General features: G+C 40.8%; 1 protein-coding gene across 1 annotated transcript in view; it reads left to right on the top strand.

The window, feature by feature from the left end:
* Positions 1-2,242: 2,242 nt before the first annotated feature.
* Positions 2,243-25,505, top strand: part of LOC110493814 (spectrin beta chain, non-erythrocytic 1) — an 87,524-nt gene continuing 64,261 nt past the window's right edge. The window contains exons 1-2 of the mRNA XM_021568314.2: positions 2,243-2,373; positions 20,758-20,973. Of these exons, the coding sequence (XP_021423989.2) occupies positions 20,823-20,973 (151 nt within the window). The 5' untranslated portion in view covers positions 2,243-2,373; positions 20,758-20,822. The remainder of the gene's footprint in view (positions 2,374-20,757; positions 20,974-25,505) is intronic.

Genomic DNA, 25,505 nt, shown 5'->3' with positions numbered 1-25,505 from the left:
ATCGCTTACATCACCACCATTATCCCAGAAACCCTAGACCCACTCCAATTTGCAAACCGCCCCAACAGATGCACAGATGATGCAATCTCTATTACACTCCACACTGCCCTTTCCCAACTGGACAAAAGGAACACCTATGTGAGAATGCTATTCATTGACTACAGCTCAACACCATAGTGCCCTCAAAGCTCATCAATAAGCTAAGGACCCTGGGACAAAACACCTCCCTCTGCAATTGGATCCTGGACTTCCTGACGGGCCGCCCCCAGGTGGTAAGGGTAGGTAACAACACATCCGCCACACTGATCCTAAACACAGGGGCCCCTCAGGGGTGCGCGCTCAGTCCCCTCCTGTACTCCCTGTTCACTCATGACTGCACAGCCAGGCATGACTCCAACACCATCATTAAGTTTGCAGACAACACAACAGTGGTAGGCCTGATCAACGACAATGATGAGACAGCCTATAGGGAGGAGGTCAGAGACCTTGCGGTGTGGTTCCAGGAAAACAACCTCTCCCTCCACCTTATCAAGACAAAGGAGATGACTAATCAAGAGCATGCTGACTGGTTGCATCACTGCCTGGTATGGCAACTGCTCGGCCTCCGACTGCAAGGCACTACAGAGGGTAGTGCGAATGGCTCAGTACATCATTGGAGCCAAGCTTCCTATCATCCAGCCCCTCTATACCAGGCGGTGTCAGAGTAAGGCCCTAAGAATTGTCCGAGACTCCAGCCACCCTAGTCATAGACTGTTCTCTCTGCTACCGCACGGCAAGCGGTACCGGAGTGCCAATTCTAGGTCCAAGAGGCTTCTAAACTACTTCTACCCCCAAGCCATAAGACTCCTGAATACCTCATCAAATGGCTACCCAGACAACTTCTGCTCTTTACTTGTTACTTTTATTTCTTATTCTTATCCATATTTTTATTAACTGCATTGTTGGTTAGGGGCTTGTAAGTAAGCGTTTCACTGTAAGGTGTTGTATTTGGCACGTGACTAATAAAATGTGATTTGATTTTTTTTTTTAAATGTCATTCAAATTTTGCAGAGGCAAAATCCTAGAGGAAAACTTGGTTGAATTTCCTTTCCAACAGACTGAGGTAACCTAGTGGTTAGTGTGTTGTGCCTGTAACCAAAAGGTTGCTAGATCAAATCCCTGAGCTGACAAGGTAAAAATCTGTCATCCTGGCCATGAACAAGGCAGTTAACCCACTGTTCCTAGGCAGTCATTGTAAATAAGAATTTGTTCTTAACTGACATAAATAAAAATGAAGACACTGGAAGATGAAATCATTGTTCAGCAGGACACTAACCTAAAACACAAGGCCAAAGCTACACTGGAGTTGCTTACCAAGATGACATTGTGTTATAGTTTTGACTTGAAAATCTATGTCAAGACTTGAAAATGGCTGTCTTGCAATGAATAACAATAAACTTGACAGAGCTTGAATGATTTTAAATAGAATATTGGGCAAATATTTTGCAATCCGTGTGTGCAAAGCTTAGCTGTAATCGTCACCTGTATATGAGATATTTCTGTATTTCATCTTCAATAAATTTGCAAAAATGTCTAAAAACATGTTTTCACTTTGTGATTATGGGATATTGTGTATACATGGGTGAGAAAAAAATGCATTGAATCCATTTTGAATTCAAGCTGTAACACAACAACATTGGGAATAAGTCAAGGGGTATGAATGCTTTCTGAAGGCACTGTAGATCAGAGGTCCTTCTGAAGATCCATTATGACGTCCTGTGTATGACTGCAATGCATTATTGATAAGCGTGCACAATGGATGAACAAGATGAGGGCCAGTCAGAATCATGACACACCCTGTCCTTTTACAAGCAATGAATGAAATAGAATATTACAAGTTAACTTTTCACATGTACAATTGAGGTGTAGAAAATGTGTTGTACTGTAAATATGACTCACAGATGTAATTATCTTCGATAGCCTCAGTGTCTTTAGGGCCTGCAGTCTTACATTAAATCTGGAAATGACACATCTTAAAGCCACAAAGTGACACACATTTAGTGTACAGAAGGAACATTTTCTAACTAAAGGACATATATGTTGATGTAGGCTAAACTATGCAATATATATATATATATATATATTTTTTTTTAACATAATCAATATCAAATATAGCTTATTTTTTTAATGGTGTAGGCCAGTCCTCGGCGATAGGTTTACTTCGCTCTCTATAATCCCCGCCCCTTCGAAATTCAGTGCAGCACTACAGTTTTTGCTGGATTTGGGGGCGGCAGTGCGGATTCTCCCAGTCACTCCCAGCTCTTGTTGCCCAGCCTCTCGTTTGCCCGTTGCGGACTCTCAAGGAGGTGAAGTTCGTTCCTTATTATTTGATTGGTAAGTCAAATAAATGTGTTATTTCAAACAGACGAGTTTATCTCATCACATTGCCAGTTGTGTTGTATTTTTTGCCGAGGTTAGACAGTTACACAGATTGGCTACAAAGCAAATAGGTTACCTAAACTTACTGGGAGATGATGGAAAATTTTGAAATCAAGCAAATATGAAATCGTGACTCACGTATGTAGGCATACGATTTAAACTATTTTTTGTCGGTCCTTGTTTTTTTTTCATAGGCCTGCGCAATTAACACCATTAGACATGTTGATGTTGGTGGCCTACTGTTCATATCAGAAATACCTTTATTTAAAGGCATATTTTATACATTATGCGCAATTTTGATTATATTTCATTTGTATAGTGTCTGATATCGATTTCCATGGTGTTCTGTGACTTCCATTATGGGTGGAATAACGGTAGAGTAGAATGGATGCAAACAGGCGTGGTCGTGCGGATCTGTGGCGCTGCGCGGAAGGTAGCCCAGGGTGATGCTGCGAGGGCAATGATTTAGCACGTTTGTTTATTCTGTACAGTTCGAAAGACAGGCTAACTGTGGCATTAACATTATGTTTGAGTTAGGTTGTACACAATAACAAAAAATCCCCCCATTTTATGGTCCTTGGTTTACGTGGTGCGTAGTTGTTGATTGATGATTTTGGGTTATTGATATAGACAATATTACTCATTTTAGGTGAAGTGTATCGGTTGTTGAAATGGCCGCAGAAGGCTAATATTACGTTGGCAGCTACAATATTTAATTGCATGATGCGATGATGATACAGTAACTATCAAAACGTAAGTGGTCGGCTCTTCCTCAAAACATAACTTCAAAGACATGAAGCGTCACCTTCCTGGTTTTCTTTAGTATGTGCTAATGATCAAATACTTTACATGTATCTCGTCAACATGTCGTTTGTGTCTCCAAGACAGTTTTTATTTGGTGGACTGTAAATATTTGCGGTTGATGCTACATGCGGCCTTCTTGTCGTGATGCAGAGGACTCTTCAGCATAAAAACAGCCCAACGTTGCAGCACTAATGCGACCTGGTCGAGTCGAGTCCTCAATGTCCCAGTCACAGAAGGACTCAAACAACATTTAAAATGCGAGCAATGAGGGAGAAGAGTAGGTTATACAAAGGGATTTTACTGAGCAAAAAACTCGGGTTCTATAGTAGTGAAGCTATAGGCCTAGGCTACTGCAAGCATCTATTTTTCAAGCAACCACTCCACTCCATATAGCAATGAATGAAGTCAATAACTTCCTAGTTCCAGTGGTGGCATGTTAGCATGGCCACACTGTGCTTACCTGATTGTCAGCCACAGTGGGAACTGAAGTTGTCAAATATCCACTGTGAAAAACAAAGGAAAACATGCACTGTTAAAGGTGGCATAGGATATAAAGGATTTTTAATAACCCTAAGACCTGTAATTTAATTACACTGTGGTTATTCTATGGGACTTCATATTACTGAATCAGTATTTTTTTCTAAACAACACGGCTTAAGTGAAATGTTTGGTTCAAGTTATTTGGGGTTTTAATGGTTCTCCGGAAGTGTGTTTGATCAGGCTTTGCATGGCATAGTGGCAATTAAGTGTGGCACTCTAGTGCATTTTCCTATTAGGTTTTGCTTGATGGAGCAGGCTCTTTTCTTAAGACCATTTGCTGTATGCAGACCTAGTGTCTGCCTTCCCCACTCAGCCTTGTCTGAAAGGGCGGGGTCCCTTTGCAATGAGAAAATACTTCACAGTTTGTGAATGCAGAAAGACACAAGCACGCATGCACACACACAACCTATCCATCTGTCTAATATCACACACATGGACGAATGCAAGCACATACACACACATACACAAACACAAGACGCATTAAAGCATCTTTATAAGCTCTAAAACTTGTTGTTAGTTTAAAATTGGACCAACATTTGAATGAGTTTCCAACTTAGCCTTGTACACATACAGTGTGCAGTCACATGTGGAACGTTTGTGTCTCACTGAACCTATAATATGGGTGAAGATAGTGTAAAGGCCTTTAATCACTCAGGTTCCTACCAACAGACACAGACAAAATAGTACATCAAAATATGACATCATATTTGATTTCCAAATGATGTGTTCAGCCCTGCAAATTACAAGATGATGATATCACGGCATATCCTAAACCGACATATTTTTCAGTATCTTTAGGTTGTTCTTTTTTGTCTTTTGTTTTTCTCAGTTTGCGTGTCCGTGCAGCTACACCAATGTTGTTGCATTAGCCTCTCATGTCAATTGAGTTCACTGTGTAGCAGGTGCATAAAACCAAGGCATCCCTTTCAATGAGTGTCATTTGTTCAGGGAGCAGTGGAACAATTATTTATATGTGCCCTGATGGTTTCACAATAAATACATCAGTTGTGTTAAAGAGATATTATTTTCAGAGTTCTGTCTTGAATTGACCTTCAGGCTCCATTTTCCCCAAACTCTCCTTTACATTATATGCTCATCCAGTCAAATGACTGATAAAACAGTCATGCTCAAACTGCACAGATACTGCATGTCCCCTCCACTGTAAGCAAACGGCCATTTTACCCACTGGCCCTTTTTAACTACAAACTGCTTTTAAAATCTTCTACTTGTTCGAGATAGATAGTCCTGTCTTAGAGGCATCTTAAGAATCAATTATTAAAAAGACAATGGATGTCATGACATAAACTGATACCTGGTGTGTTTGGGGCTGTTATTCGAAATGGACACAACAGCATGTGTTATAGTGAAACAGGTGGTGGAGAGGGTGGTATCCTGTTTTCTATCAGGGCAGGCGATGGTCAGTAAAAGAGGAGGGGAATGGGGGAGTGGAGGGAGGGAGGGGGGGAAGGCTGGGGGACAGCTGCCACCACAGGGGTGACAGGTGAAGGCCGCTGTGTGTGTGTGTGTGTGTGTGTGTGTGTGTGTATGTGTGTGGTTGTGCACGTGCGTGCTGCTGGTAGCCTAGCAGTAAAGAGCGTTGGGCCAGTAACTTAAAGGTCGGTGGTTTGAATATCTGAGCCGGTCAAAAATCGGCCAAAGTGCCCTTGAGCAAGGCACATAACTATAATTGCTCCTGTAAGTCGCTCTGGATACAAGCGTTGACTAAAATGTAAAAGTAAAAAATAAATGGTTGGGTGATGGTGTATACATTGTTTTGGGAGTGGTCAGCCAACTGGACATGCTTGGGCCACCTCCCCCTCAGTAGGACTTTCAAACATCTCAGCCATGGCAAGCATGTTTCCACAGCTGTGTTTGTTAGGCTGAAAGGAATTGACGTTCTTATTTTAGGGACCAAAGACAGAGAATACATAGAGACTGAGCCATTTGTCTTGTAGTCTCCCCAGTGCTGTTTTTGTGTCTAAAATACCAGGCCATTTAAAAGGATGGAATTTCTTGAAATTAGTAGGAATAGTTTAGTCATTTTCATTGTGTTATTCAGTTCCATCTTTTCATCCATAAGGTGATACTATGAGTATTTAGGAAATAACACTGAGTAGATTAAGGAAAATAGAACAAAACATACGCCAATGTTTGGACTGGGGCATAACTGAAGCCAAATAGTTGATAGCATACTGTACTCTCTGTTATCTAAGCCCGAACAGAACTAGCGGAAATGACAGACCCCTTGGGAGTGGGCGAGAACCATGCGCGGCAGCAGTAGCCCCAAATAGTTTTACTCTTTCCCAATTCTCCCCTGGATACTTGATACACATTTGTTTCCATGATTTGCCCCTAAGTGCCCTAACTCAATATCTGTCCAGTGAGGTAGAAGCACAGCAAAGACTGTGTTGGGTTGATGTTTTGTCCTTCCTAACCTCAATTGGGGCCTATAGCACCTTGAAAGCATTAGTAATACGTATTGTTTTTGGTAAGGATGAGTTACACAGCGACAAGCTTTCCTTGCATTGCTGATACGGGCTCCCAGTTGTATTTTATTCAGATCACTTACTGTTTCGACACATTAGCCATTTACACAGCTGGCTTAGAACCAAGAGAACCAAAGGAATTCAGATGGAGTGTCCTGCCCAAGGGTGCACAGCTGGGCACACCGAGATTTCACTCCTCTGACTGACCCTGCAGTAAGAAGTTGTCTTGAATGTTGGCTGTATGATTCATATACATAATGAAATAATATAATCAATCAATCTCATTTGGTAGCAGTGCTCATCTAGAACCAAATAGTGAATGATGTGTCTAACTCTTGTTCAACTTTAGCTCATTTGCAATGGATTGTCATGTCATTCAACATGTAGATTTGCAACTGGGCTAGTCTCTTGGAAAGGGAGAAGTGTCTTTTTTTGTGCTTTATTTTGTGCCACGGCTGTAATGACATTATGCCGTCCTTTGTTTGTCGTGGTCTATCTCTTGTTCAACGGCGTTAGTGCATGTTCTAAAAGCACTAACGCCCTGGACCAGCGCTATCCATGGTCTATCATTCTTGGCTGGAGGGGAAAGTTGTTGAAGAGTCTCTGGAAAAGATGAGGTAATTCTAAGAGGATGCATTTCCCGGGTCATGAACCTCCTATCACTTGTGTTCCCCCATTTCCCACATCTCTGTGCCACAAAAGCAGGAAATCATAACCTGGTTCCACTGGTGCAGTTTCCATGTCATGTGGCTTGTTGCCACTACACAGCTGAAGGGCAGCATCCATCTTGGCTCCCTATACTCTCTCAAGCAATTTCAATACCAGCCACATTTAGCGTATGATTCATGTGTGAATAGATAATCCTTGATTCCCTACAGTTTTGACTAAGCCAAACAGGTAGTCATTTATAGAAATTAGTTAGACGTTTAATTCCACCTGTTGCATAAAGCTGTCATGGGGCGCGTTCAGACGGAAATGTTCTATCATCCAAATAGATATTTAGCATACTGTTTTTCTATGGGGGTTGACGGACAACGGAAAGAGTTTTTCTTACGTAGGTCAGAACTTTAAATGAGATTGAAGTTCTAACGGATAGATGCTTAATTCGTTGTTTGCACGAAGTCATGCAAACAAGAATATTTGGCGGAAGACACACAAAAGGTTAAATGAAATGCACAGTATCCTCACCTCCCAGCTTAGTAAGTGAGTAAGCCTTGTCTGAGCCAGAACGGCCCATAGTGGCAGGAGCCTTCCTCCTGTTTCTACTGCGTGAGGCAGCTTGATGTACAGGTACACCTGCTGGACAGGATGCTAGTCTGTCGCAAGGCTTTACCCCCAATCCATCTTGTTAAAGAAATAGTTCACACACAGAGGATTTTATCTACTTCCCCAGAGTGAGATCAACTCGTGGATACTGTTTTTATGTATCTGCGTCCAGTATCTGCGTCCAGTATGAAAGAAGTTAGTGATAGTTTGCTAGCTGTTCCTGTAGACTTTTCCAGTCATTGTGCTAATGCTAGTTAGCAATTGAGGAAATGCTAGTTAGCAACTTCCTTCGAACTGCACGCAGATACATCTCATTGCAAAAATCACAGACTATCCCTTTAATGCTGAGTGCCAAGCAGAAAGGCATTAGGTCCCATGTTTAGTTTTTGGTATGACTCGACCAAGGATTGAATCCCCAACCAATCTTGGTGCAGACAATCTAACCACAATCCAGTTAGGGATCAGATTATATAATTTGTGTGTAAAATGTGACGATGTATGCTTATCACCTAATTAAAGTATTGGTAACAAACCAAAGTTATCAGCCATCTGTTTCTGGCCCCGGCCTTAGACCTCTCTCTGGAATGTGGCTATCACCTCCTCTGGCCAATAATACAACCCAGAGGAAGATGGTGATGCTCTCTCGCTGGTCTCTTCCCACACCACTATCTGATCTCAGTGGTTCTCTACTCTTAGGGATAAGTGGTACATATTGTTTCATTCCACTGGCTGATAAAGATATAATGTGTTACACCCAGGAGTGTTTTCTTTTTCAGTAAATCTTTGATCTTTGTTTTCATTTCATTTAATGGAAAATTTACTTTTTGGGGTAATACTGTATTTGGCATTTGTATTTCATTTTTAGATAATTACCATTTTAGCAGGTCGTTTGTATGCAAATATAAATACAAGTCAACAGTAAAATAAAGCAGAACCCATTATTCTTGTATCTGTTTTGTTACTGAGATACAGTGTATTCGGAAAGTATTCCGACACCTTTCTTTTCACACATTTTGTTACGTTATAGCCTTAATCTAAAATGGATTCAATCGTTTTCTCAGTCATCAATCTACACAAAATACCCCATAATGACAAAGCAAAAACAGGTTTTCATCAAGGATCTCTCTATACTTTGATCCGTTCATCTTTCCCTCGATCTGGACTTGTCTCCCAGTCCCTGCCGCTGAAAAACATCCCCACAGCATGATGCTGCCACCACCATGCTTTACCATAGAGATGGTATTGGCCAGGTAATGAGCGGTGTCTGGTTTCCTCCGGACGTGACGCATGACATTCAGGCCAAAGAGTTCAATCTTGGTTTCATCAGACCAGAATCTTGTCCTTTAGGTGCCTTTTGGCAAACTCCAAGCAGGCTGTCATGTGCCTTTTACTGAGGAGTGGCTTCCATCTGGCCACTCTACCATAAAGGCCCGATTGGTGGAATGATGCACAGATGGTTGTTCTTCTGGCAGTTTCTGCCATCTCCACAGAGGAACTCTGGAGCTCTGTCAGAGTGACCATCAGGTTCTTGGTCACCTCCCTGACCAAGGCCCTTCGCCCCCAATTGCTCAGTTTCGCCGGGTGGCCAGCTCTAGGAAGAGTCTTGGTGGTTCCAATCTTCTTCCATTTAAGAATGATGGAGGCCACTGTGTTCTTGGGGTCCTTCAATGCTGCAGACATTTTTTGGTACCCTTCCCCAGATCTGTGCGTCGAAACAATCCTGTCTCAGAGCTCTACTGACAATTCCTTCAATCTCATGGCTTGGTTTTTGCTCTGACATGCACAGTCAACTGTGGGACCTTATATAGACAGGTGTGTGCCTTTCCAAATCATGACCAATCAATTAAATTTACCACAGGTGGACTCCAATCAAGTTGTAGAAACATCTCAAGGATGATCAATGGAAACAGGATTCACCTGAGCTAAATTGCGAGTCTCATAGCAAATGGTCTGAATATTTATGTAAATAAAGTATTTCTAAAAACGTGTTTTCGCTTTGGTATTATGGGGTATTGTGTGTAGATTGATGAGGATTTAAACCATTTTTTTTTTTTAGAATAAGGCTGTGATAAAATGTGGGAAAAGTGAAGGGGTCTGAATACTTTACGAATGCACTGTAGATGGGCCAGAAGAACAGGTTCATTCACTTGATTGAAGACCGTTAGGTTGGGGACATTTAAGTCAAATGCTTGCCACTTTAGGCAACAACTACATCTGTATTCTCACTTTGGGGCTCGTCTGCATGTGAAGAAAGACACATCCGTATCATAGCGTCTAGGACCAATGGAGAAAAAACAGCTAACATTTTCCAGAGGTTTTGTCTTCAGGAAATGAAGTCATAATTGTCTGGCATGTGTGACATTTTAAGCGCATGACATTGATGCATAAGAAAAGACAGAGTACTCATTACTGGCTGTCAGAGGCTGGTTTGTCTGATTAGATCACAGTAAGATACTTGCATCTCAATAGTCTACAGTGGCCTCCACACCTCTTCTCCTCTACTTTATCTGTACCAATCCAAAAGAGGAGAGGTGAAGGCAATCTGGCTCAATCGGAGTAGATCATATGTTTGCATCTTGCCAGTTCTTTCTGATCAGTGCTGGGATGCAAGCAGCAGAGGATAATTTTAGACTCTGGAGATGCGTATAGATCAGGGGTGGGCAAATATGGGCCACGGGCCAGATCCGGTCTGCATGCCCATTCAATCAGGCCCATGGGAGGTTTGAGTGACGTTTTTTGGAGATGGGGAAATTGTTTTGGGACTCCAGGCCACACTTGAATATTTAAAACTAGATAGGAAGTATGTAGAAATGATAATGGACCTATGTATTTTCAAATAACTGCCCTTTTTCTGGGCCGCAAATTGATTTTAGCAAACAAATCTTTCCCCCAGAAAATCTGTGTGGCCCACCGTTTATTATTTTCATCCCGATGTGGCCCTCGAGCCAAAAAGTGTGCCCACCCCTGGTATAGACTGTGTCCTAATCCTTTCCTTGTATATATGACTATCAATTGGTGAAATGACTACATAGAATCTCACTTGTCAGAAGAGACCTAGCCTATGCCCCAGTTGGGACACAGAACACATTTTAAAATATATTGTTTAGTTACTGTAAAATGGTGATGCACAAAGGTATTTCTCCGTTAAAAAAAATAGGTTTGGTTCTCAACCCTGCACAACTGTTGTCCATACTCTTTGTTATCCCACTAGCTTTGTCATTCATCTTGCAAATAGCTGAACATTACATAACAATAAGAGCTTTGGATGTGTGCTTTTACCAACAGCATACTGGATAGCCATTAGCACATTTGAAACTGAAAACTGAACATCTTGCAGCTGTTGTAGCAAGACATTTCTCAGATTAATGTTGGGTTATTATTTAAGGATGCATGTCAGTAGAAACTGCAGACAATTACAATTTATTTAAAAAATATCACCCTTTTAAGAATGGATCGTAACATTCATGTAGCTCATATGAAAATAAAAACATTTAAACATTTTTGAATGTGTGTTTTCTGGACATGGTATACGTCAACAAACTCACTTGAGAAAGGGATTAGCATAGTATGGCATCGACTGTAAATATAATAATGTTGGAGGAGATACGGCCAGCTAATGGGGCTGAGGGAGGCAGGTGACAAAGATCTGATTGGAAGGCTTGGATCTCTTCCTTCATAATCTTAGCATGTGATGCACATGCTTTCATACATTCATGTCGATAGAAGATTTGCACTCAAACAATTGAGTTACGCAGGCAGATGTCGAAGTAAATGAGGATTCAGGGCTGAGTGAATAACTGTATTATGGGGACTCCCCAAGCCTCCCTTCAACCAAAGCCCAATATCATCATCTGGAATTCACATAATTTGGCTTGTTTTTGCACAATTCTACACAATTTAGAAACTATCTAGTTTCAAATCCATCTCTGAGCAATTGTATCTCTTTCAGCACATACGCAGTAGAATATAAATGAGTGCCTTCTGTAGGGCCTTGTTCTATGTGTGTCATGCTAAAAAGCTGTAGCACAGCTGTAGCAAGCACTTGCGCTAACACACATTCCATGCATGTGTGTCCAGTTAGTAGGAGACCCTCCCAAAATACGATTTTCTGGTATGCTAGTGATGCGTTACAAAAAGCCAGTCGTACAGTAATATGGCCAGCTGCAAAACTACATGCCTTGGATAGCATACATGTTTGAATGCACAAAGACTTGAGTGGCATGATGTCTCTCCTGTCGCTTTAAACAGAGGTAGTGAAGGGGGGGCTTAACAATAGATGCAATCCGTATCCGTAGCACCAGTATGCGATGCGAGGTGTAGAGCAGCATCTGTGTGGGTGTGTGGAGATACAAAATCAGATTTTGTTGCGTGTGTGTTTGGTAAGGGGATGTGTGATGTAACAAGGATGGTCTGGCTTTATACATTGAAAAAGGGAGAAAGTGTCCATATTGTATGCTCTAGAATGTCCTGCTTGCGAAGGAAATCATCATTGTGTGATTGCCATGTAGATTTTAAACATGCATACCCTCGGCTTAGCCCTAGTTTAGAAACACACAGCACTGTCATGGTGAGCTGATGTAGAATGCATGAAAATTACTGAAACAAATTATGCCAGACGGTTGCTATATCAGGATAGTATGGCCATCATTCCCCTCTTGTCCATACAGCTTTACATGACGGACATTGTGGAGAATAGATGGTAAAATGATAGCTTCAGACTGAACGGGTCCACACAACAGCCAACTGTTAGATAGCACAAAGGTTTCTGGGTATATAGCGCTCCATGGTGATTTGCCAAGCTAGTATCCAAGCTGTTGCAATTTCTGTTATTGCTCAGAGTGAGGGGGTGGAAGCAGCCTAGTCTCATAGACTAGATGTAGTATAGTAAATGTAAATCCGTGACACTCAAATGAGTTTGGTATGGTTACATAAGACAGAAGGTTACTTAAGGCAAAACCAAATGTAGGGTGGTTGGTTGCGATGGATGAGTGGGTGTAATATAACGTGAACGTCTAGCAACATAAAGGTTGCGCGTTCAAGTCTAACCAAGGACAACTTTTGGCTAATTAGCAACTTTGCAACTACTTACTACTTTTTAGCTACTTTGCAACGACTTAGCTTGTTAAATTACTCTAACACTAACCTTAAAACCTTTTAACCCCCTACAGTCGATGTCCGTGCCCCCGTGGGAAATCTAATTAGCATGATGAAATAAATCCCCATCCAAATCCTTCTGTTTTAAGGTAGAGATATCAGTTTTTTTGCATGGGCTACGTCTCAATCCAATAGTGGCTTTCTGCATCTGCGAGACATCCCGAAAATCGGTTTTCTCATGAAAACGCCTGTAGCGTCCGAACAGTTTGGGCTACACTCTAATATATCTGTTTTTCCATGTCTGAATCTGCCATTCAATGCATATCTATGGGCTAATAGCAGTAAGGCCAAATTAAATGTTTCATCAGAAATACCTAACATTCAAAATCAAATAGTTAAATGATCCTTGGTATGACCATCTTAAAACAATTCTTTCCATATGTTATCTTAGTAGAATCTCCCCCACCACCCCCAGTTTAGACTCATAAGGATTAACCCTAACCTTAACCCCTAACCCCTAGCCTAGCTAATGTTAGCCACCTAGCTAACGTTATCCACAACAAATTGGAATTCGTAAACATATCATAACTTTAGCTAATTTCGTAACATATTGGACAAATTGCCATTCATAACATATCATATGAATTGTTATTCATAACATACCATACGAAATGGATGATGGACATCCACAATACATACCATGTGAAACATGACATCATCATTGGAGAAACCCACATCTACATTTACTGGATTTTCATACCATCTGAATAGGGTGTCAATATCATGATACTTTTTCTTGGGGGAGGAGGCAGGTGGGACATTCAGATTCTGAATATACCCTATAGCCTCAGTTTTTTTGGAATGTATGTAAATAGCATGTATTGCATCAATGGAGGTGTCTTGTAACTGGAATGTATCTCTTGTAGCCTGCTCTCATTCTGTGAATTGTACATGACTGTCTGTAAAAATGTTAAAACGTTGCCATTTGAAGAGACAAAATGCTGGTTGATATTCAATGACTGCACCATCTCAGATCAATGCGGATCTCAGTTCCCTAGTGGGTGAAATTGTGTCTGCGAGTGAAATATCATTACATTTATAGTTGAGTCATTTAGCAGATACTCTTAACCAGAGCAACTTATCCAGAGCAACTTACTAAATGGCACATTGACAGATAATTCCCTTAGTCAGCTTGGGGATTAAAACTAGCGACCTTTCGGTTACTGGACCAACATTCTTAACCGCTGAACTGGACTGCTTTGCCATAATTCTTAACCTGGGGTGTATTCAAGAAGGTGAAATGTTCAAACGGTTGCTCATAGAAATGTGATGTGTAGAGATGATATTACTCACCTATCCTGAACAAACCCTAGATTTAGTGTGATGAAAGGGCTGTGGGGTGAAGTTTCCCCTAGGTACAGGCTAGGATTAGTTTCCTTTACCCAATCCTAACCCGCCTGACAAATGATCAGCGTCTAGGGACAACTTCACCCTACTCCGAATGAAAGGGCTGTGGGGTGAAAAATTATAATATATCGAACAGAAATGCCAGCCAATAGAGATGAGTCTAAAGGCCTGCTTTAAATATCCCATAGGTTTGAGCAGCCCTGAGATTGTCGGGAAGGGAGTTCCAAAGGCGTGGTGTGTGTGGGAGGAAAAAGGACGTTTCGTAGATCTGACAGGTTGGAGGGTCCAATGCCATTTAGGGCTTTTGTAGGCGATCTAGGGATTCTGTTGAGATGGACCATAGCAGAAATTAAATGACCCAACAGCTGCATATAAGCAATGTCATAGGGGAGGGGAGAGAAGGAGAGGGAAGGGGGTACTGAGCCTGACTTGATAATTCTAGCAGTTGTGAGAGCCTTTGGAAGAGGAGGACACCTAGTGGTGGTATGGTAGGGCTTTGTAGTGTTTCTTAGAGAGAAAGGATGGCTACCCACTGGGCATAGATGTCAGTTCAACATCTCTTTTTGATTTACATTTGGTTGAGTTGTCAACTAATGTGAATTCAATGTGAAATCAACAAAACGTGTCACCATGTCATTGGATTTAAAGTTGGCTGAAAAAAATACTAAATTCCCGTACGTTGATGACTTTTTGCAAATCCAATCAGTTTTCCATGTTGATTCAATGGTATCACATTGACTATTTTTTAAACGACATGGAAACATTGGTTCAACCAGTTTTTGCAGAGTGAGTAGTTTCATGTCATTCCTCTCTGAAATGAGTAGATGGAAAGGTCTATAGTGAAATGTACGCTATTTGCAGGCAGGGAGTACATGTTGACTTGCAGGAAAAATCAGTACACACACGAAGGAATTTAAGAAACCCAGTAAGTATTTGGCATAAGAACACACTAGAAATAACATCATTTTAACAACATAATTCAAATTCTTAAGGTATTTCTTACAAGGAATGAATAGATGAACCTGAATCTACTTCCTGACCCCTTACAGTCTGACCTGACCTGATGACTGACCTAAACTCACCCAGCAAAAAGTATACCTGTATCTCAATATGAACAATGCATCACTTCTGCATTTGATATGTGCCATACTTTAGGTTTGACGGAAGTCTGTTTTTATATCCTCATGGGATTTATCCACAGGGTTAGGGAGTGTTTGGAGGGCTCATGTTACCTGTTCCATTAGAGTTGTTCTAGCCCCAGAGGACCCATATTAGCTCTGCTTTCCTTTCAGGACATTAACACGAAGGCCATTTGAAGAGCTCCATACCGTCCCATATCTCCTCCTCCATTTCCTCGAGGGCTGATATCTCCTCTTACATCCAGTAAATGTTAAGATCACTAATGCATAATTGCTAATTAACTTATTTTCTGAATCCTAGGACTTCTTATGATGATTAAAATGTATCCCCACTTGAATCATTCCATCAAAACAGAACATTTATTTTGTATTTAGAATATGGATGGGGGCCTCCCGGGTGGTGCATTACAGACCCGGGTTCGATCCCAGGCTGTGTCACAGCCGGCCATGACCGGGAGACCCATGAGCCGGTGCACAATTGGCCCAGCGTCGTCCTGGTTATGGGAGGGTTTGGCCGGCCAGGATATCCTTGTCCCGTCGCGCTCTAGTGACTCCTTGTGGCGGGCCGGGTTCCTGCAAGCTGACTTTCAGTCGCCAGTTGTACGGTGTTTCCTCCGACACATTGGTGTTGCTGGCTTCCTGGTTAAGCTAGCAGTGTGTCAAGAAGCAGTGCTGCTTGGCTGGGTCGTGTTTCAGAGGACGCATGGCTCTCCACCTTCGCTACTCTCGAGTCCGTACGGTAGTTGCAGTGATGGGACAAAACTGTAACTACCAATTTGAAAGAAAAAGGGGTAAAAGTGAAAAATATATATAATACGGATGGACATTTTTTATTTAATAAGACATAAACGATCAGTACAGAGCAGTTGAGCAGAAGTATTATCAATGATTGCCGTAAAGTAATGCTTTTGCATAATTTCAGCCAGTAGTTTTGAATGTTGTGATCATGTGCCAAAACGGGTCCCTGAAGATTTTGCACAATTGTGTTCTACCTCATCTATGCCGTATGATATGTTACGTCCTCCATTTAAAAAAATGTGCATGGTATGTTACGAATTCCAATTCGTACAATATGCTACGGATTTGTAAATTCTTAAGATCCCGGACTACATCTTTAAAATTATTTGAATTATTTTTTACCAAACAAAGACTGAGAACTTGAGAATTTGTATGTTCAGATAACTAGTCAAATATAGACATTAGCTGTGTTGGTAACCAGCTAATGAAATTGGTTGAGTTGAATACTCTTTGGCAGTAATGGCTTGGCAGTCTTAGGAGCAGGTTAGCCTTTTTCATGTTATGCAGGCAGCTCTGCAGTGTCAGCACTAGCTGGTACATCTACAAAGTCATAAAATCTGATTTTAAACCTAACCCTTACCTTAACCACACTGCAAACGCCTAACCCTAAACTTAAATGAAGACCAAAAAGCGAATTTTAGTTTTCTGTAATATTTACAATATAGCTAATTTTGACTTTGCGGCTAGCATTTCTAGCCGAAATCGCTCAGTTCCGCCTCCAGGACAAGACTCATGACAATACATGTCAACCTGCACCCTAGGCTACGTCACAAATGACACTCTATTCCCTTTATAGTGCACTACACTTTGAGCAGGGCCCATAGGGCACTAGGGAAAAGGAAAAAGGGTGCTATTTGGGACTCATGCCTAGACAGGGGAGGGATAGAGGGGGATACACAAAGTATCAGAGGAGGAGGAAAAGGCTGAGGCAATCTATAGACAACTACTAATGTTTACAGGAAGTGGAGAGCCCTTTGGTTGCAGTTTCTGCTGATGATCATATGCACTTAGAATTGTCTGCTAAGTGGCGAAGTGGGTAAAAGGCAGCTGTAGTCACTGTGGAGGCCTCTGGTTAGGGAAATAAAGTATGTACTGTATGTACACTGCTGCTCCCATCAACTGTAGGAGCTGTGATAATGACAACGCCAAAGATGACGCCCTCCATCTCTCTTTCTTTATTTTATTCTTAATTATTCTTTATTGTAGGGTATGAGGCCTATTTTCGTAAGCATCTGATTGGGAGTATTATTAGTTTATGTATTATATACAGTACCAGTCAAAAGTTTGGATACACCTACTCATCAAGGGTTTTTCTTTATTATTACTATTTTCTACATTGTAGCATAATAGTGAAGATATCACAACTATGAAATAACACATGGAATCATGTAGTAACCAAAAAAGTGTTAAACAAATCAAAATATATTTTATATTTGAGATTCTTTAAAGTAGCCACCCTTTGCCTTGATGACAGCTTTGCACACTCTTGGCATTCTCTCAACCAGCTTCATGAGGAATGATTTTCCAACAGTCTTGAAGGAGTTCCCACATATGCTGAGCACTTGTTGGCTGCTCTCCTTCACTCTGCTGTCCAACTCATCCCAAACCATCTGAATTAGGTTGAGGTCAGGTCATCTGATGCAGCCCTCTATCACTCTCCTTGGTCAAATAGCCCTTGCACAGCCTGGTGGTGTGTTTTGGGTCATTGTCCTGTTGAAAAACAAATGAAAGTCCCACTAAGCGCAAACCAGATGGGATGTCATATCGCTGCCGAATGCTGTGATAGTCATGCTGGTTAAGTGTGCCTTGAATTCTAAATAAAACACTGACAGTGTCACCAGCAAAGAACCCCCACTCCATCACACCTCCTCCTCCATGCTTCATGGTGGGAACCACACATGCAGAGATCATCCGTTCACCTTCTCTGCATCTCACAAAGACATGGCGGTTGGAACCAACATTTTTACATTTGGACTCAACAGACCATAGGACAGATTTCCACCAGTCGAATGTCCATTGCTCATGTTTCTTCGCCCAAGCAAGTCTCTTCTTCTTATTGGTGTCCTTTAGGAGTGGATTCTTTGTAGCAATTTGACCATGAAGGCATAATTCACGCAGTCTCCTCTGAACAGTTGATCTTGAGATGTGTCTGTTACTTTAACTCTGTAAAGCATTTATTTGGGCTGCAATCTGAGCTGCAGTTAACTCTAATGAACTTATCCTCAGCAGCAGAGGAACTCTGGCTCTCCCTTTCCTGTGGCGGTCCTCATGAGTGCCAGTTTCATCATAGTGCTTGATGGTTTTTGCAACTGCACTTGAAGAAACTTTCAAAGTTCTTGACATTTTCCTGATTGACTGACCTTCATGTCTTAAAGTAACGATAGACTGACGTTTCTCTTTGCATATTTGAGCCGTTATTGCCATAATATGGACTTGGTCTTTTTTACCAAATAGGGCTATCTTCTGTATACCACCCCTACCTTGTCACAAACCAACTGATTGTCTCAAACACATTAAGAAGGAAAGAAATTCCACAAATTAACTTTTAACAAGGCACATTCCAGGTGCCTATGTCATGACTACCTCATTAAGCTGGTCAAAAGTTTTAGAACACCTACTAATTCAAGGGTTTTTCTTAATTATTTTTACTATTTTCTACATTGTAGAATAATATTGAACACATAAACATATGAAATAATGCATATGGAATCATGTTGTAACCTAAAAAGTGTTAAACAAATCAAAATATATTTTATATTTGAGATTCTTCATATAGCAATATTTTGCCTTGATGACAGGTTTGCAAAGCTTCTGAATACTTATGAATAAGATTTTTCAGTTTTTTATTTTTAATACATTAATAAAAAATTCTAAAAACCTTTGTCATTATGGTATTGTAGATTGATGATGAATTATATTATTTAATACATTTTAGAATAAGGCTGTAACGTAACAAAATGTGGAAAAAGTGAAGGGTTCTGAATGCTTTCCGAATGCACTGTACATACACGAGTGTTCGTAAAACACGTTTTGCAAGTAAGACACGATCTCAGGTTGTAGTTCAGTTGTCAGCTCCATGAACGACCCCGTCTAGCCGTAGTGCTGACTTACACATTTGTCCATTAAAATAACATCAAATCGATCAGAAATACAGTGTAGACATTGTTAATGTTGTAAATGATTATTGTAGCTGGAAATGGCTCATTTTTAATGGAATATCTACATAGGGGTACAGAGGCCCATTTATCAGCTACCATCACTCCTGTGTTCAAATGGCATGTTGTGTTAGCTGATCCAAGTTTATAAGTTTAAAAGACATTAGAAAACCTTTTTGCAATTATGCTCAATTGTGCACCGGGGCCTCCCATTACTCTTTCCAATCTGGTTATAGACAGTTTGCGCTGTTATGTGACTGGAGTAGTACACAGCGTTGAATGAGATCTTCAGTTTCTTGGCAATATCTCACATAGAATAGCCTTCATTTCTCAGAACAAGAATAGACTGACGAGTTTCAGAAGAAAGTGCTTTGTTTCTGGACATTTTGAGCCTGTAATCTAACCCAGATACTCAACTAGTCTAAAGAAGGCCTGTTTTATTGCTTCTTTAATCAGAACAACAGTTTTTAGCTGTGCTAACATAACTGAAAAAGGTTTTTCTAATGATCAATTAGCCTTTTAAAATGATAAACTTGGAGTAGCTAACACAACGTTCCATTGGAACACAGGAGTGATGGTTGCTGATAATGGGCCTCTACGCCCATGTAGATATTCCATAAAAAAGCTGCCGTTTCCAGCTACAATAGCCATTTACAACATTAACAATGTCTACACTGTATTTCTGATCAATTTGAACATGATACCATCCGGTATCAATACATTTATTTCAAATAAAGCACTCTGGACTTTCAGGGTAGCTATATTTAAAAATGGGAATATCATAATTTTGAAACTAATGCTGCCATCAACTTTATATAGATCACAGAAGACTGAAATTTAACAAAAAATATGAATAACATTCCACCCATGAGGTCAAAGAGGGTGCTTTTGGTCATTGACTGCAGGAATTGGCTACCCTGAATGATTGTGGTATATTTGATAGAAAACGATCTGTAGAAGTGAGTCTCGGGTTTTACCAGAAGATGGCACTGTGTCTTGATTAGTTTGTCCTTAGGCAGCAGCAAAACATTGTTGGCTAATTCACTTTGAGTGGGGAAACACTGTTGTCTCCATTTCCCTATAATGAATGTAATTTCTATTATGACAAAATGCCATTGTCATTCAGTTTTTCACTTTTCACATATCTATAATTGGGTTTAAATCCTTGACATATTTGGAAAATGTGATTAAACCAAGAGATAGACATTGTGTACTATTGCTCTGTTTGTCTACCTATGAACCATGTTTAGGCATGGCGTGATACATCGGGCTGAAATCTTATTGAAAATATCCCCATAGTTCTGCCCTTATACAATGGTTGCATTCCAGCTCATCTTTTCTGCAGTCATGCTGCACAGATGATCAGATCTCACAACCACATTAATATGATACAGCAATTTTCTGCGATGCACAGCATGACTGCATAAAGACGACTTGGAACAACATGTAATCCCACCTCTCAGTGAAGTGTACCCCAGGCACAGAACTAGAATCAGCTTTCCCTCCCCCAACCCATTATAAGGGGGAAAATGCTAAACTGACCCAAGATCAGCATCTAGGGGCAACTTCACCCTAAACCTAATACAGCCCTGCTGTTCTAACTGAATGTAGCATGTATGTGAACATGTCTCTCTCTGTCTGTGTTTGCAGGGCTTCATTAGAAGCCACTGATGAGGAAGTATAATCGGTGAAAAGGTCAAAGGTGAAAGGTCAGGATGACGACAGTGGCCGCGGAATATGAGCACATGGAGATCACGCAGCAGTACAGCAGCAGCGACACGGTCAACAACCGCTGGGATGATGAGTGGGACAACGAGAACAGCTCAGCTCGCCTGTTCGAGCGCTCGCGCATCAAGGCCCTGGCAGGTGAGTGAGGCAGAGAGGAGAGGAGTTAGTGCCAAGAAGGATAACCCCTGTTGTTGGCATTGCATTCACTTCATCTCATAGAATAGCAATGGTCGTATGATGATGTACACTTGGACTTCGGTTGAAATACTATTCAAAATAGTGGAGCTGTGCTTGCCTGATGCAATGAAACCAATAAAAATTATGGCAAAAGTGCAAACCCCACCCACCTGGCACTCCAGGCAGGCAAAGCTAACGCTCAAGGTAGATGTTGGCAGACAGATACAGGAAGATAGGGAAGAAACCTCTTTGAAACTGCCCAGCAACCACATCATTAATTTGTATATAGATCAATGTGTGTTGAGAAATTCAACTGAGAAAGTAAGAAATTATAATTTGGTGCAATTATTGTTGGTGGATTGACATGACATTTGGTAATAGTAGAATAGTTGTGACTTTCTATCATTGAGCTGTTTTAAATGAGAGATTAGATACAAAATCCCCATGGCAAAGTCACCTAGGCTTACTGGAACAGAGAGAGTTTCATTAGGTAAATGCCTGTGCAGAACCAGCAGCCAACCCTGCAATTGAGCAAAATGTTTTGACAAGAGAGAAAAAATGATCAAAAATAGAAAGTGTTCCTTGGTTTCTCTTCTTGCTGGCCGGAGACCGCAAGCTGTTTTGAGAACTCGAAAAAAAAGCCCCTGGCATTCCGATGAGCATCCTGCTTCTCACATGACTGTGTTTTCCTGCATTCCTGCCCAGTGGAGCATACGCCTCTCACCCAACTCCACTTGCTGCAGTCAAGAGTGTCTTTAATGGCTGCATGAACATGTACCTACTAGAGGCCCTTCAAATCCAACCTAGTAACCAGGCGCCCTGGGTTGAATCTATTAAACTTTGTTCTTAAATAAAACTTTGTAAAATGAACGGCATATGAATTCAAGACATTTGATTGAAGAGGGCCCGCTTGATGTTTACAGTAACGGTGTTGCATCTGAGAATCATCTCGCCCCGTATGACTCAAACAGGAAGGGACATCATTACATTCCCAGTGGCTTGGTAACTATGTAACCACCCCTAACCCCCCACACACACACGCCCACACAAGCAGCCAACATACTCTGTTAAAGTTGCAATATGCAGAAATCGCTCCCGCCATTTCCTGGTTGCTAAAACTCTAATAGTTCGCCTGATTTCAGTTTGTGACAAAATAAGCTAGTATAGTGTAGAGAATCATTGTAGCTTAGTTTTAAGGTAGCCTAGGCCTATGAAGCGCTGTCCGATTGGTAAAATATTATGAGGTCTAGTGAAAATTACATTAGTTTATGCCTACCTTTCACTGAAAGATGTCAGGCAGCGTGTTGACCCCTTTTATCTCCCGTTGCACCTGCTATCGGGGGAATTTGAGAAGGTTGTGGCTGTTTATACTTCCTGATAACCCACTTGTTGTGGTGACTGTCACAGGCTAGCGGAGATTCAGCACATTGGATAGCGCAGTTGATCAATTTTCTGCGAATCTGACCAGTAGCCAATCGTACGCCCTCTTTTGTTAACATAAGATTGTGCATTTTTTTTATTGCAAATGTTTATTTCCTCGAGCGCTTTTGTGGTCACAGTGTATCAGCCGTTTTGTGATTAGCAACAGTTTATATTTGAGCCTCTGCCAGTGCCACACATTAGTGGAGATTTGAATGTTAGAGGGAGATTGAGATTGGACATCGTCTACCGTAACTACGTCGAAATGTCGTAGTTGGCAATTCAATGTATAGAAGCCATGCAAGTAGCCTAAGGAATGTTTTCCTTAGGCATAAAGGCATAAATATTTATTATAATTTATCGGTTTCTCAACATTGTTTGCCCCAGGAAACAAGAATGGGTTTGGGTGGGAAATCTCAGGAAATCTCACTAGCCCGGTTCCCTGCAATTAAACCCTAAGTAAGCCTTGGACAATTAAGCCTTGTCCGAGCCAGAAGAGTACATATATCTCTTGGTCCAGTAGCGTGAGACAGCTTGATTTAAAAGTATACCCCCTGGACAGGATGCTAGTCTGTTGCAAGGCCTTACACCCAATCCTTAAAGCTATAATGCTAAGTGCCAAGCAGAGAGGCATCATTATTTTTTTTAAATGTAGTCTTTGGTATGACTCGGCTGGGGATCGATCTTCCTACCTTCCAATTTCAGGGAGTTCAACAGTAGTGGAAAAAGTACTAAATTGACCTTAAAATATTGAAAGTTACTCATGTAAAATTGAAAGTCATCCAGTAAAATACTACTTGAGTAGTAAGTCTAAAATTATTTGGTTCTAAATATAAGTATCAAAAGTAAATGTAATTGCTAAAGTATTAAGTATTGAAAGTAAAAGTATAATTCATTTCAAATTCCTTCTATTAAGCAAAGCAGATGGCACCAGTTTCTTGTTTTTAAAATGTACGGATAGTCAGGGTTATATTCCGACACTCAAGACATCATTTACAAATTATGCATTTATATTTAGTGAGTCTGTCAGATCAGAGGCAGTAGGGATGACCATGTGTTCAATTGATAAGTGCGTGAATTGGACAATTTTCCTGTCCTGCTAAGCATTCATCATGTAACAACTACTTTTGACTGTCAAGGAAAATGTAAAAAGTACATTATTTTCCTTAGGAATGTCGTGAAGTAAAAAATAAAAGTTGTCAAAAATATATAAATAGTAAAGTACAGATACCCCAAAAAACGACAGAAGTAGTACGTTAAAGTATTTTTCCTTCTTTTGTTGGTAAGTTGGTAAGCTTTCAAACTCACCTATTATGTCCAATGTCCACAAGCAAGCATTGCTTCACCTAGCAACACTAGCTTCTCCCAGAGTTGCTTACCATTTGGGTGCTAGCAAGCCGACAGCATGCTAGGTAGTGCTAGGTATCAACAGCCAATCCAGTAGGGGCTAGAAGCTATAGTAGGCTTCGATTGATCAACCACGCTACCACATAGCCGGACATTTGCATAAAATTGAGCTTTCTCCGACTTAAGTCCCACCCTTTTCATGCTCTGTTTGACAAGCTCTTCATTTCTATGCAATTACTAAGGTATTAAAATATTACACAATTATTTTGTTACAACAATGTTGTGAATGTAGTAATTGCAGGTTTACTACACAGGAATAAGAGCAACTTAATGTAAAGGATTACTGTGAAGCCAGATTGGAATCTACACATCTTAAGTGAGGTTCTTCATTTTAATTATTGATTAGACACATAGATTAACTGATGGGAACACATGGGGAAGTGTAAAGCAGTGGATTGTGGGTAAATTATTTGGTATTTGGTATTTTGTTACGATTCCCATTAGCTGTTGCGAAAGCAGCAGCTACTCTTCACACACACACACACACACACACCACACACACACACACCACACACACACACACACACACACACAATCTTAATTTGACCCTGCTTCTCTGCGACAACAGAGTGATCAAATTAAGATAGGAGACCTGCATACAGATCTGCTATTTCAAGGTAAGTCAGCAAAGCAAGGTTCATTTTGGTGCATACATTTTCCACTCACTGCAAATCTGTGGGCTTGGCCATACTCCATGAATTGTTCTGACCTCATTATTTGTAGCATCATGTGAAACTTTTGAGAAGAGGCAACTTCATGAGCTCAGTGAAGGCCCTATTGTTTCACATCCTCCTAAAATAAAAGCATATCTACATTAAATTTGCCACAAGGAAAAGGAATGGATGACTGTCATTTTTATGAACAACTCAATTTGACATTTTAAAGAGATTTCACTCTCAAGTTTTTGGTATTTTCAATTTGTCTGATTATCACAGAGGTTGACCATCACACAGACCCACCCAGAAACCCACACCCCTATGTCACCACCCTATTTCCTTTCTCTGTTTCATAGACATTCCTATGAGGTGAGTCATGTGGAAGGACGCGTGTATTTTTCTTGACTAAGAAGCTGACTTAGAACCGTGCGTTACAAGTCTAGATGAAAAGGCTTGTAATCAAGAGGTTATGGAAGAATAGGGAGGCTGTGGAAGAATAGCCCTTAGGCAGGGTATGGCCTTGTGGATACCTTGTGACCAAAACAAGGAAGTCTTTAATGTCTCGTTCGTTCCATTTACAGTTCACATATTTATTTTGGCTCTGTACAACTAGGAATGCATATTCATCATGTGTTTTTACCCATTGTATATTTGTTCAATTTGTTTTGTTTACCACTCCCTTATGCTTTATTGTGACACAACAAATGTAATATTATTTAACAAATAATAATCAAATTTATATTATGGGAATTCTAGTGTTCCTCAATCAAACTGCCCAAGCACATGAACTACTGGGATCTACATCTAAGGATCTACGTCTAAGGTTGGGCAGACAGACAGACAGGCAGACAGCAGAAAGACAGACAGACAGGCAGACAGCAGAAAGACAGACAGACGGCGTCCTTTCTAGCCTCTTCTCATTCCCTGTGTCCATTGTCGTAATGATTCGATTTGCAAGACTCGTGGTACTGAGATGAGCATGAATTCATAACATCATGAGGAGTAGGTATA

The sequence above is a fragment of the Oncorhynchus mykiss genome, chromosome 17 (genome assembly GCF_013265735.2).
Source record: "Oncorhynchus mykiss isolate Arlee chromosome 17, USDA_OmykA_1.1, whole genome shotgun sequence".
Taxonomy (NCBI): domain Eukaryota; kingdom Metazoa; phylum Chordata; class Actinopteri; order Salmoniformes; family Salmonidae; genus Oncorhynchus; species Oncorhynchus mykiss.
Note: the sequence above shows the minus strand (reverse complement) of the source record. Positions and strands in the feature narration are given on the sequence as shown.